Here is a 14,799-nt window from a genome sequence, read left to right on the forward strand (position 1 = left end):
GCTGTTCTTTTAATAACTCTCCTGCCACACAGCTGGGGAGAGCGCCATGGAAATAAGTGCATTCTAGAACATTCTAGCCCTTGCAGTGCCCGTGACTCAGAGCGCTTTAGTTTGGCGGTTAGAATTAGAACCATGTTGTCTCCTTAAAATTCATTGTTACGGAAGAGAGAAGACATGTATCAGGTGGGAGCACTGGAGCATGTCTCCTGTGACAAAACAGGAGTGATGGGGAGAGGGAAAAATGGGCTGTTCCACATTACTGAGTGTGTGTGTGTATGTGTGTCTGTTTGCATGCGTCTGTGTGTGTATGTGTGTGTGTGCGTGTGTGTATCTGTTTGCATGTGTATGTGTGTGGGGGTGTGTGTGTGTATGTGTGTGTTAGTGTCAGAGTGTGGGTGTGTGTGTGTGTTTGTATGTGTATGTGTGTGTGTGTGTTTGTATGTGTATGTGTGTGTGGGGGCTGATTGTTGTGCACACGTGCATGATGCTGCAGCAGCCTTGTTAGTGCAATCACAGACGTGTCAGTCTCAGGCCTCCGTTTCCCAGCCATGCCCCGCGCTGCAGCTCCCAGGCTCTCTCTGTCTCTGTTTGATAATTCCTCCTTCTGTTGCCAGCTCAGCTTTCTCCTTTGAAGTTTATTTTGTTTTCCATATTCACAATTACTATTTCATCTGCTCCGTTTTGCCTATTTTCTGCATCCCCAGCACATTCTTTCAGCACAGTTTCATTAAAGTCTGTATTTCATGCTCAATTTAAGGGCGAAAGCTTCACCCTCACAACAAGCCGGCTCCATTTTGTAGCTCCTCGCCCCCTTTCCCAAAGCAGAACGCAGCCCGGCTCTCATAAGCTGTATATCTAGCTTCTTGGCTGCTGCCGACCTTATAAAAGTGTTGGCCTGCTTCCAGTAGAGTGAATTCGATTAGATTAAAGACACTTTGCTCTCTGTCCTCCCCACCTCAGCCTGTCAGAAGGGCCCTAACTCTGCCTTCGCCCGTTTAATTGAATTAAAACACAAGGAAGAGCGCGGATCAGCTAATCCCGGCCTCCGCCCGGAGCTGGCAGCCCGGCTCTGTCTCCTCCGGGGTCCCCTCCTCGGGAATTCCTTTTATTGGGACGGACTGATCTTACTTCAAACGGAACGCAGGAAGAGGGGGTATTCTCCCTTTCATTACGGGGAGCTTTGCGCTAATCTTCGCGGGGCGCACCTGACATGCTCAGCTCCGGGGGTAAGTGCTGTGTAATCAGCGCATAAAGGGGGGTTTAATCCTGGCGTCGGGGTCACCCGCTCCTCCGCCGCTACCTGATCCCACATCTCCGCACCAGCTCATTCGCCTGTTCATCAAGAGCTGGGGCCCCAACTCTGGAGACGCGTTCCAGAGGGCCGGTTGACGTGCGGGGGGACCTGGACGATCGCGTGGGGTACGGAAAGGGTGGCCACCCCCCTCCTCCGACCCTACTCAGACTTCCCTCTTAGAGTCTGTTAAGTTACATGACAATACAAGGTCGGGGGTAATCATGTTGAGGGCAAAGTCAATGGCAGTGTTCTAAAGAGCTCGTTGACCAAGTGTGACCTGTAAATTATACTTTTGTGGTCAATCTTCAAAGATATCAAGAAACAGCTGTTGCTGAACAGAGAGGGTGGTCCCCCACCATAACCAGACTATCCAGACTTCTCCCTCAGAGTCTACGTTGACACGACAATAGAAAGTTGAGTCACATTGAGGGTAAAGCCATGGTAGTGTTCTAAGGAGCTTGATGACCATATATGAATGTGTGGTCACTCCATCCAAAGACATCAAGAACCAGTTGTTGCTGAACATCATGGCTGTAGGTATTTAGAAAGGGTCCCCCTTCTCCATACCTAGTCTTGCCCCTCAGATTCCATTAAGTTACATGACAATAGAATGTCAGATGAGGTTGAGGGCAAAGTCAATGGTACTGTTCTGGAGACCTTGGTGACCATGATTAGCTTGTAGATTACTGTTTCATGGTCACTCCATTCAAAGATATCAAGAACTAGCTGTTGCTGAACATCGTGGCTGTAGGTATTTCAAACGGGTGGCCCCCTTACCCTACCCAGACCTCAGAGTTAAGTTGCATGACAGTCGAGTGTCAGATCATGTTGCCAAGCTGAGCCTTGTGAGTTACCATGTACAGCCAAGACGAGCCTCGCAAGTTAGTTTGCATATTGCCATGATCTTTCCTCCGAGTTCCCTCTGAAAAAGCGAGAATGTGATCCTGGGCCGTGGTCTAGCCCTGCACGCACTCGTTTGGTGTGGTGAGGGATCGCATGAAATAAACAGTGACACTAGGTCTGTGCCCCATGTCTGCCTGTTGCACTTGTAAGGATGCAAACAATAACCACCCCCCCAATCAGGAGGCCCCAAGCCCGAGCAGACGATGACATCAGTTAAGGCAGAGCAAAAACTATGTTTGTCTATTTTAGCTGAAGAACAGATGTATTTCGTGTCGTCTTAATTATGCATCATGCAGATAATGTCTTGGGGGTTACAGCAAGATAAATACTAACAGTATTTTCAAGAAAATACAAAACAAAATACAATGTAAAATATATTACCATTTTGTGGTCACTCCATTTAAAGATATCCAGAAGCAGCTGTTGCAGAACATCATGGCTGTAGGTATTTAGTGTTGTTGATGGTGTTTGTGCTTCTCTTGCTCCCTAATGTTCAGTAAAAAGTCTTCCAGCAAGTGTGAGTTTGGGACACAATGCTGGGGGCACATGTTATTACCTCCTTCTAATGGACTTTTAATGGTAAACATATGAGCTCCTTCTGGTTAACAAGTTGTAGTTCATGTTGGAGAAAAGGGCTCTATTCATCCATGCAGAACAGAAGGCTCAACTCAATAGCTGGGAAAGCAGAGAGTTGTCTTGTGCAAAGCTTGAGCATCAATTAGCTTGTAGTGTTGTAGTATTATTATCATGAAGATGAGGAGGAGGATTATTATTATTATGAGAAGAAGAAGAAGAAGAAGAAAAGAAAGAAGAAGAATTAGGAGATATTATGCTTGAGTAATTTAGCAAAAATGTCTTCTGAAAAATGTTCTTTGGACTTGACTATGATATTAGAGATGAGAAACAGGTTTTCCAGAAAGCAGAGGCTCTGTGCAGTGTTGATATGCAGGTATGAAGCCCTTTTTCCTGAAGGTCTGTTGGAGACATTAGAAATTTGGTTAGCAGAAGATGTTTTTAAACAGATTCCACATGTAGTATCCAGCTCTCAGGCAGATGAGGTCACTCTTTCAGGACATACAACTGAGGCGGTTTTATCGAAACCAAAGGCGCACTGGATAAAAGTAGGCCTTTCCAAACTATCAGCTTCTGTATGTACCTTAATGTACATGTCCTCCAGTGTACTGGCAGTACCTAAAAGAGCTCGGAGCATTCAGCCACTGCCTCAGCCCTAACAGTGACTGTTCTTTCCCCCCTCCCTCCACTCCAGGCTCTGCTTTTATTAATCCCTGGGAATTTTCCGCAGATAAAGATCACTATCATTGCCTGGGCCCTTTTTTCTTTCTTCCACTCACGAGCAGTCATACCAACAACATAATTACAAGAGCTATCCAGCCCAGGTCCCCCTCCCTCCTCCTCTGCTGAAACAAGCTGTTTACATTGGGCCGTTCGCCTGCTTCGCATGCAGTCTGAGTTAGACAGGGCTCACGCTGACCCCTCCAGTGTCCTAACCCCCATGCCCAATCCCCACCACCCCCTTCCAGTGGCCACACCTGCATGGATATCGCCCATGGTTTTTTTCGGGTTGAAAAACCGGGCTTCTCTTTTGAAGCTCATTTCCAAGTCATGCTGAGAGCTGTGTTTGGCTCCAGTATAGGTCATTCAGACATGTCTTCAATGGAAAGTCAATGGTACAATTGCGGTCAAAATACGAAGTCAATACTTTTTTCCCGACAAGAAAATAAGAAGTGGACAAGAAAAGTAGTCGTAATCAGTGTCTTCTAATGTCTCCCCATGTGCCGATTTTCTTTAAGGTATTGTGTTATTAGGACAATACAGCAATACTGTGTGGACGAATCAGGGACAGACTACATCACTCTCTCTCACGCTTAGTGGAGGAGCCACATCAGCTTCCCTACTGTGCAGTCTCTGGCTCCAAACTGTACAACATGGTGGCTCCTCTAAACTTCCTGGGCTTCAAAAATCCTTTTCACCAGCCCGTGGACAGACAGTGGGTGACGTAACAGGCACTTGGGCCGTATTTTTCAGCAGCCTATGGTCGATACAGGCCGAGGAAAAGCGCAAACCGCGTTTCGCCTCGTGACACAAGGCTCGGGAGGAAGTGGAGTGTGGCCGGGGCGCTTTGTCTGCCTCTGATAGACCCGCCATATGGCCCCTCCCGGCCCTGGCTGCGCAGTGAGAACGCATTACCGCCGAGCCCTGTCCCCAGGCCCCTCCGCTTCAGAAGGAGCTGTGTTTGTTTACAGGCGAGGAGGCTGAATGTTGGGCAACAAGGAGACAGATATTTATTCCAGTCGGGCTGATGCGCCGCGTACAGTGGGGCTGCTTCACGGAGCGCAGAGAGCCGGCCTGGGAGCCCAGGTGTTTCCTGTCCGCAGCCCGAGTGAGTCCATGATGGGTTTACTCAACTGTGAGTTCACTGTCGACACTGCTCTTTATCCCCAAGAGACCACTGGGAGTGATTTCAGTTTATCTCTCTCTCTCTCTCTCTCTCTCTCCCTCTCTCACACACACTGCTTCTCTCCCCCTCTCTCCCTCCCTTTCTCTCTCTCCCTCTCTCTCCTTCTCCCCCTCTATCTTTCTTCTCTGTCTTCTCACATTTTTCCCGTACTCGCTCAGCTATTCCGCTGACCAACGCGCACGTCACAAACATCTGGACGGTGACTGTGACTGTGTGGAAAGGACGGAGCCTCGAGCGTTTGCGCGTTTGCGCGTTTCTCCGTGTTTTCCGACGCGCGCCGTGTACATGCCGGTAAGAGAAGCGGGTTTTAACGCGTGGATGTGACCTGACCCTCTTGCTGTCGCGGTCAGGAGCTGCATGTTGTGCGGTGCACACAGACCGCCATGTGAGCTGTAGCTGCATGCTGTAGAATCTGATCTGCTGCTGCCATTACACAATACGAGGGGAGCGTGACCAGGCCAGGGCAAAATGGGAGATTTAGCTGAACTTACAAGTACAGGACCTGAATGTTTTCATTCATATTTTCACAAGGCAAAGGGAATATTTTTGGCTTTGAGCCAGCTCTGGCAATACCATAAAATGTTTATAAGCTTTCTGGAAAAAAAAGCATTTCAAGTGTAATTGAAGCTGTCATCTATTTAACCTCGTTTCACTTCTCTGTTTTAACGCTAAAGGTTTTGTAGAGGTAATCACTTTATTCAAAGGAGAATCTCAGCAGTATTTGGGCACAGTTCAATCTGGCAAGAATTCAGACTATAAAAGATGTCAGATGAGGAATATAGAGCCACCCAGTGGACAAATCTATGTTGGCAGTGTTCTTTCACACCCCATTCAAAACAGTATCTCATTGCTAAATCTGCTGAATATTGATATGTTTAGTTTCCATGCAGACACAGTTATATATGTTTCTCTCCTTGTGCTCCTAATTGATTCAAGCAGCAGTGTCGTATTCCAGTATTTTACCTTTGCATGCAGTGTTTTTATTGATTTCTTTTACGGTTCACTGAACACATATTCTAAATATTTACACAATGTTAAATCACATGGAACATGCTTAATAGGGTGGCTGTAAACTACTATACATTAGTGTGGCATCTATTAAAAAAAGGTTGGTGGGCCTGGGCTGCTAGTTGTAATTGTGTGCTGTGTATTTAAAAAGTGCACCAGTTAAAATAAGGATCAGCCATCAGAAGACTCATGTCCCGTGTCAATCTGGAGCATAAAAATATCCATAATATCAAAATTATTTATGTAGCGAGATCTCCAATCCCTCTCTTATAATCAAGGAAATTTGTTGCAATTAAGCCACTGCTGTGATCAGTGATTATGAAAAATTATTTAATTTTGAAGGTGTCCAGGGTAATTCCACCACATTAGATGAAATCATCTAAAAAGGAAACAAGCAGCTGAGAGGAGATCCTTATTAAAATGAACGCTTAAATAATCAAGAGCGGGTTGGCTAATTAACTGTTTTACGGCAGGTATTTAGCCGGCACTAATTGAAGCTCCAATGCAGCTCACGCTGATGAGAGAGGAATGGTAATGCGGGCAGAAAGTATGCGAGGTCAGCGCGGGAGAGAAATATCATTCCGGCACATTCCGCCGATAAGTAAAAATGTGTCCGGAATACAGCCGAAGACATCAGGAATTTGTCCTTATTATCGATCCTTGTCTCGGGAATTGGGCTGGCAGCCCTGTCGGGGTTCCGATGAGGTGAATCGTACGAGCGCTGTCGTAGGGCGAGAGACTGTTGGTCTTGCTTCTGTTTGTTTTGGAGTCTTGTTAAACCGGCGAGCCCCTGGTTTGGTTTAGTAGTTGTAATAGGCGGCGGAGGCAGTGCATTAGTCTCCTAATAAAGAGGGTGATGTCATTTGGTTGCAGTCGGCTCCTGCTGTGCCTTATTTGATTGGTCCCGATCGGTATCGCTATGGCGATCGGGGTTGTTTTGCTGGTGTTTACTGTAGAGTGGAGCAGGTATAGACTGCTGTATGACAGATTATTATTATTTTTTTAACACACATTATCTGGTGCCTGAGTGACACCATGGTGTAATTACCCAGCATGCCTTGCAGCCTCCTTCCTCAATCTGCCGTTCCTCAGGAATGTGGGAAATCACGCGGAAATCACCTAGAGACCCCTTGGCAAGGTCACACAGGGTACAGACTTCATTACACATTGAATTAAAACAAGATGGCAATTAATCTTGTTTGTGTACCTTTTTTGTGTTTAGAATGCCTTTCATTGCTTCTGAAACTTGGCACTCCTCTAAAACATGTAGCTTACAGAACCAACACTGGCAGATGAATGCCCTAAAAAAATCAACTGTTGTTCATTTGATTTAAAAAAATGTTTGCGGGTTGCTCGATTTACAAAAAACTTTAAAGCCCACAGTGCATAACCGCTGAGAATGTTTGTTAATTCAAAGTTGGGAAAAAAGTACACCAGAGCAAGATTAAAAACAGCTTTACTTTCTAATGTTGACATTTTCTTTTCCTCCTGAAAATGTAGATAAAATATTATTTTGTGCTGAAGTAGGTCAGATGATTCAGCTTTGAGGGGGACTCGCTGTCGTACTGGATGTTCAGATAGTCAGGCGGACCGGCCGGGGACCAGCTGTGGAAACACTGCACGGGAAGCAGGATTTTGTGTGAGGACCAGGGAATGGGAGTCCTGGTTTCTTCAGGTTAGCATTAGCCGCTGTTTGAACAGGTGGCCGTGTCCCCTGGGCTGTAAAAGTGTCAGCGGTGGGGACGTTGTCCCGTTTGCTCTCCCGAGTGTCACATTCCCAAACCGAGTCCTTGGCTCCACACTTCTCACCCTCTGTCCGATCTTCCCTCAGCCCTCTCATTCATCTAAACCAGAGCGTTCCGGGGGAAAATCCCAAACAGACGTCCCCGCTAATGCAATTACGGACGAACGGACTGTTGTTGTTGTGTAGAGCGGAGAGTGCTCCGGGTCATGGAAACGGATGTTAAGGGAAAGTGAGCCTTTCTTTCTAAACGGTTCTCTCTCTGGGCTACCTGGTTAATTACAGGAGGCTTGGGGGGGGAGGGAGTGGGGGGAGGGCGGGTGTTCTCCTGGGGGGAGGGACACACTCTGTGTGAGTCACACTCCTGGAGCCAGGGCGCCCCTCCCCCCACCTCCCACACCCCCGCTCAGATCCAGCTGTTCCCACAGAGGAAGGGGGGGAGAGGAGGGAGAGGTGAGAGGAGGAGAGGAAGACAGGGGGAGAGAGGAGGGAGAGGAAAGGAGGGGGGGAGGATGTGGCAGATAGCGGAATGGGTGGACAGTTACGGAGGAGGTGGGAAGAGAGAGGAGAGAGATTGTGAGATTTATGCGGCCGTGTGCTTCCAAAACGCCACGTTAGGCTCGTCACGGCAATTATGAGAGTGGATCAATCTTACAGTGAGAGCGATAGAGCAACTCGGAGCACATTTCTGTGATGGAATGCCGTCTAGGCCTTCAGATGAGGGCTACATTTGGTTGAAACGTGAACATTTTCTAGCCGAGTAGGACGTAGCGAGGCTACATCCGGGGTTAACCTAGAAATTCACATTCTGGCTCTTGCACGCTGGGGAGAGAGAGAGAGAGAGAGAGTGTAAGCACAGGGAAACCGAGGGAAGAGTAGGCGGTGGCCATGGTAACCTGCTCTAGAATCTAGCAGGTAAATAAGAGAGCAGCAGAAGACACAGGCCTGCGATGAGGGCACTTGTTGAAACTGTTAGCACACATTTTCAGTTTGGTACGAAACTCCGCGGCTCTGTATCCACCAAGTCTGGCCTCCCCTTGGCTCTGTGTCACTCTGCATGAACACATTTATTGATTATTGTGCCATAACATTTGTAGTAGATTCTGATTTATTTTTGGTTTATTTATTACTAAAAATTGCATCTCAAATGTAGAATATGGGAATTTTTTTACATGTTTCATTGGTGTCTCTTGACACTTTTCAGAACAAAGTCTCTGGATACCTATTTGCATCTCAAATAAATGGTCTCATCTATAAATTAGTTTCAGCACTGTAAATGTGTTCTCTAAAGTTTTCACTAAGCAGTTTCACCCACTCTCAAATCAGTCAACGAATTACCACGCATACTTTTGAATTTCCCGCAATCACATTACTGTAATAATACGCATCACCAGCAGGGGGGAGCATAACATAATAAAACACATTTTAAATGACTAAACTCATCATAGTTTGATTTGAATTTCTCGTTTGTAGAAATTCCATTTCAATTCCAATTCCAGTCCAGAAATACCTTTGGGTGTACATTGAGTGGCATTAATATTTTAGTGCACTCGCTCATGCCTTTCATTCGCAGAGAGGTGAATCATTGGCTAATGTATACATAGGAGACCTGGAATTGCAGTTCCATAAACAGCCTCTATCAGTGTATTTTGTGAATGACAGGAGATTGAGGCTCCTTAGTCTTTATTTATTTTTTATTCTTTCTTTTAGAATATTTGCTGTATTGTAGATATAGATATATTGAGACATTAAGTGCCCCTACAAACAAATACTGCTTGCAATTTTATAAGAAGAATGTTGTTTACACAAGTAAACGAGAAGCAGATTGCCTTATGCTTTTGGTAAAAAGATGGACTGCACATATGGCAGAGGCATGCACGACACATTCATTTTCAGGCATGCTATCAGATTAGCCAAGATTAAATAAAAAGGGGAACCATTTTGTCAGGGAGAAAATTCTGGCATGGCTTTCTCATTAGACTGCATCTTTTTTTCATGCTATGATACTGTACATTTCGAACATTCCGGAGTTCAATTAGTTTATTGGCTGAAGGAGATCGATGAATGAGCATTTATTTTTATTAATAAATGTGTTATTGTTGATATATACTTCCAAGGTACTATTGAGGAAGACTGCTAGTATAGAGTACATGTATCTTTGTGCTCCACTGGTACTGCACAGTCCTGTTCCTGTAGTCTCAGCTCAGTCTCAGGTTAGTGAAGGCAGTCTGGGAGAACAATGCTACAGCAGTTACCCTGAGCAGGATGGAAATAGTCACATGACCTTTTGAACTGTATATTAATCCTCTCAGTGGGGAATATAAACCAGCACCTCTCTCCAGTTTCCACGCGGAACACCCTTAAATACGGAGACTGCGTAACTACATCGCTCACTTAAGGTTACGCACTCCACCGATTCCATATGTCACACGGTACCCAAAGTGAGCGAAATCCTCGAGGGGATATAATCTACTGCACTTCCGAAGCGCGAGATAGAAATGAAGAATGGGGCCAGCTTTAACTGGATGCAGGTTTCTTGTGTAAGTAAGAATGAATCCCTTTCCCGCAGCAGTTTCACTGAATAGATCCTCCGGTTCAAGCCCTATCCGGACTGTCTAGCCCCAGCCATTACAGCAGTACTGATGTTCACTGATAATCTCATTACCCGTGCACGCACTGTGGAGAAAAACTCCAGCTCACCTGAGCTGCACACTCACTCAGGGTGACGTTGGCTCAGGCGGTGAGAGCAGTCACCTGGCAGTCGGAGGGTTGCCGGTTCAATTCCGCCCTGGTGGTGTCGAAGTGTTCCTTAGCAAACGAGCCGGGTTGGTGCCTTGTATTCCAATCGCCATTGGTATGTGAGTGTGCGTATGAATGGATGAATGAGAAGCATCAATTGTACAGCGCTTTGGCAAAAGGTGCAATATAAGTGCCAGCCATTTACCATTTACCATTAGTACTCAGAGTGCCCTAAGCCTACCCTGCACCCTGTGCCATTTAGGAGTGACTCTCTGGGTTTAGGAGATGTCTAAAAGCTGGGAAGTTGATGGTTAGTACAAAGCAAGATGTTTTTATTAACAGGTTTCTTTTAGAGTTGAGTATGAATATTAATGCCAGCAGTACTGGTTGTATAGTGCTTAATATGCCAAATGCCAATAATGTAATATTTATTTAGGTGCCCAAATAAAGACATTGCACTCTCAAGCAAATGCCGTTTTGAAACAGGGACACCAGTGAGAAACATTAAAGAGGTGATACTGTGTCTATAACTTTTGAAGTGTAATGTTCTGTAAGTGTTCACCCTAGGCTATATGACATGTGATAAATCTCCGCCATAACTAAGAAATATAAGGTTTTAAACATGGGTTTATTTGCCACATAAACCATGTTCAAATGTAATGATGAGATTCTAGGATGGCTCTTATCACTGGATTTGGTAATAAATGACCCCTAATGGATATTTATATAGAAGATAAAGTAGTTGATTAATTCCGTAAGGGAAATGTCAAGTGCAGAATTTATCACGAAAGTTTATTACCAGGGGCCAATATGAGTATGTGGAGCGACTGATTTAAAATGTATTTTCAGAGTGCCTTCTTACCCACTGGAATAAACCTTACATCCCAAAGATGTAGAAAAGCATGCTCTTCAAAAAGGTATTCATTTTTATGCTGTCAGCAAAACTTGTTGGGTCTTAGCATAGGCAGAAGGCTGGTTTGTGAGTGTGTCGCACTCAGCACTGAACTTGTAGTGAATTAAAAAAACGATCACTTTCTGCAGTCTGTGCTTTGGGAGAATGTTTGCATTGAGCATGAAAGAGGCCAACTCTGAGTTAGTGATGTGTTGACGCCTTCAGAAGCATCTTAAAACCCTCCTACTCTCCGGGAAAAAGAACGCCAGGCGCTTTCGGCAGACAAGGTGCCATGGTAACAGACAATAACAGTGCCCGTTTCCTTGACAACTGCCCTCGGCCCCCTGTTATTGCTTCTCAGACACCAGCAGTCTGTCTGTCCGTCCGTCTGTCTGCTCAGGCCTGGGAACACGATGCGTGCGCCCAGGCTCCTCGAAGAGGAGAATGCACGTGCCCCAGATATTACTCCCATGGTGCTCTCTGCTCCACCGGTCACGCCCATGGGGAACGCTGACCTCATAGAAGCTTCAGCAGAAACAACAGGGATAATAAATGATGCTCCCGTGTATATGTGTGTGTCGGTGTTCCCAGCAACACTCCGTGTGTATGTGTGAGTGTCAGTGTTCCCAGCAACTCTCCGTGTATATGTGTGAGTGTTGTGTTCCCAGTGACTCTCCGTGTATATGTGTGAGTGTTGTGTTCCCAGCGATGCTCCGTGTGTATGTGTTTGTGCTGGTGTTCTCAGCAATGATCCGTGAATGTGTGTGAGCGCTGGTGTTCCCAGCAACGCTGTGTGTATGCGTGTGAGTACCGATGTTCTCAGCAATGATCCGTGTATGTGTGTGACTGTGGCGTTGCTAACGCCGCTCCATTTATAAGTGTGATTGCCGATGTTCTCAGCAACGCTCCGTGTATGTGTGTGTGACTGCTGGTGTTCCCTCCGACGCTCCACGTATGCGTGTGACTGCCGGTGTTCCCAGCCACGCTCCGGGTATGTGTGCGAGTGCCGTTTGTTTTCCGAACGGATTTAAAGGAGCGTTCACCTGTTGGCCTCATTAGGGCTCGGTGCCCTGCGAAGCGTGAAAACGGCATCAAAGCAGCCTGGCTTTGTGGTAATGAGGTGCCATCAGTCCCAGGAACACAATCCCGTGTGAGCTCTAATGACTCCCCACCGCGGAGCCGGACCTCTGCTGATCAGAGGGGAGAGCAGGTAGTCACTGCAACACGCTGAGCACCACTAATACAGTGGAGCTCTGCAGTGTACGCAGTGAAGCTGCACTGCAACTCACCCGACACACTGAACTGCTTCATAGCTAATGCAATGCTCTAGACCTGCTACATGATTAACCCACACCTTCGACCTGTTCTTTTTTAAACTAACCCAACACACTGGAACAGACTGGACCTGTATTTTAACTAACCCACCACACTGGACCTGTACTTTAACTAACCCAACACACTGGAACACACTGGACCTGTATTTTAACTAACCCACCACACCGGACCTGTATTTTAACTAACCCAACACACTGGAACACACTGGACCTGTATTTTAACTAACCCACCACACTGGACCTGTATTTTAACTAACCCGCCACACTGGACCTGTATTTTAACTAATCCACCACACTGGAACACACTGGACCTGTATTTTAACTAACCCACCACACTGGACCTGTATTTTAACTAACCCTACACTCTGAACCAACGCCGTAGATGATCCATTGCACTTGACCTGCGCTGTATCCCACCCAGCACACAGCACACAGTAGACTGGGAGAACACAAAGAAGAGGCACCTATTCATGTGAAGGGACATGTTTGGTGAGCTTGTTCTGACAGTCTTTTTGAGAATATCAACCAGTAGCTACATGGACCAATGTGTGAGCCACAGTGTGGCTTAGATACATGGACCATAGTGTGAGCCACAGTGTGGCTTAAATACATGGACCATAGTGTGAGCCACAGTGTGGCTTAGATACATGGACCAATGTGTGAGCCACAGTGTGGCTTAAATACATGGACCAATGTGTGAGCCACAGTGTGGCTTAAATACATGGACCATAGTGTATGCTATCCCATGAGCTGTGTTCTGAATGACCAGTAATCTTTTAGAGCTGCATAGTCAGGACGTTCTACCACAGAAAGTCGCCTCTTCCCCTGGCTTGTCCCTCCCAAAGTCAGCTACACGACAAGCAGGAACCTGGACTTGACTGTAATCCTGTTTACCAAGGCCAGCACAGTTCATTTTCTCCCCTGGTTTCGGTCCCTGTTTTGCCAGCGTGGTTTCATTAATGTAATCTGCGCTCAGAAAGCTTGAGTCGGTCCGACTCTCTGGCCCTGTTGGTGACCCCAGCCTGAAACAGTGCTCATTAATTTGAAAGCATGGGGAGCTTTGATTGGCGCATAATGGCCTTTCACATTTGTCATTAATCAGTAGAAATTGATTGTTTTGTTCTCTTTCATATTGACTCCTCTGCATAAATGAAGCTGTATTATAATTAGCCTGATGGAGCGGAGGGCAGAAGATGAGTCGTGCGTGTGGTGGAGTAGGGGTCTGGGTGAGAGAGAGGAGCAGATGGGAGAGGGAGATGCGTATCTGAACCTGAATGTCAGTTGAAAGCTGTACTTAGTCAATCAATCTACAACATGTCCCAGTGAACATGACAGATGAATATACGCTGATAAACCTTGATCTATCCGGCAATCAAAACTGATAGAGACAGCTACTTTTTTTTTCTATGCGTGTGTGCATACTATAATGGTTGTGTGTGTGTGTGTGTGTGTGTGTGTGTGTGACATAGAGTGAAAAACCCAGTTTAATAATGTTTGCTCTCCTATTGTAGGCCGTGTATTTCATTCAGTTCGTAATTAGGGATTAGCAGGTGATTCCATGTTTTGGTTCACCGATCTGATGTGAAGGTAATTGTTCAGTGTTGTTGTTTTTTATCAGAAGGTAATTGTTCTGTGTTTTTTTCTATGTGACGTGAAGGTAATTGTTTCGTCTCTATTTCGGGGGGTGTCGAGTGAGGCAGAAAAACCTGCCGCCTGTGACACTCCGCTGATTTTGGGGACCTCCTCACCTCCCCTGATCTGGGGGGACACCTCTGAAAACGCGGAGGGGTCCCCGTGTCAGCGCTTGAGTGACAGGTACAAAGTAACGATTCACTACCCCGGGCTCCCCCAGAGAGAGGGGGCAGAATCGGCCCTGTCACTCATCCGTCGCCCGGACAATGCGCCGGGCGCGACACATGGTCCCCCTCGCTCCATTGTGTTCTTATTGAATCGCCACGGAGGCTGGCTTTGTGCACCCGTGCAGTAATTGAAAACATGTGACAATGAAGACACTGAATTGGTGGCAAAGGGAGGTTGCGCTCGAGTAAATATGAGCTGACCGATAACAGTGACCGGAGACCCCGGCGAAGCTTTTTCTCAGAGCCGCGTATAAACAGTTCAGCAGGGGCTGGAACAGGGCTTTTATATAAAACGTAAACCCCGTATTTAAGTCATTTGGGGTGAACGTTTGTGCCCCGAGGCGTGAATGTATGACCGAGACCTGTGAGGGCGAAATCTCAGCTAGAAAGAGGCAAGACCGGCATGCAGAGTAATGCTGAGAGGTTATTCATACTGTCACACATTTACCCTGTGGAAATGCCTCTTTGGTGCATTTTCAATCCATTACTGGATCCTTAAAGCAGTAAAGCAGAGTGCCATTTAAAAATCTGTGGCTATTCTGGTGTGAAT

The 14,799-nt window shown here is 46.3% G+C and overlaps 1 protein-coding gene across 4 annotated transcripts in view; it reads left to right on the forward strand.

The window, feature by feature from the left end:
* The window catches only part of pdzrn3b (PDZ domain containing RING finger 3b), a 96,211-nt gene that overhangs the window by 42,398 nt on the left and 39,014 nt on the right, over nucleotides 1-14,799 (forward strand). The window contains exon 1 of one of the 4 annotated variants that reach the window (XM_061219687.1): nucleotides 4,576-4,625. The exons of 2 other annotated variants lie outside the window; for them this stretch is intronic. Coding sequence is in view for 1 of the 2 variants with exons in the window: in XM_061219686.1 (XP_061075670.1) it covers nucleotides 4,962-4,967 (6 nt within the window). In the remaining variant the exon portion in view is untranslated. Of the gene's footprint in view, nucleotides 1-4,575; nucleotides 4,626-4,897; nucleotides 4,968-14,799 lie in introns of those variants that run through there. One more of the 4 variants, XM_061219686.1, reaches the window with a different exon arrangement.

This window comes from Conger conger, chromosome 14, assembly GCF_963514075.1.
Source record: "Conger conger chromosome 14, fConCon1.1, whole genome shotgun sequence".
Taxonomy (NCBI): Eukaryota; Metazoa; Chordata; class Actinopteri; order Anguilliformes; family Congridae; genus Conger; species Conger conger.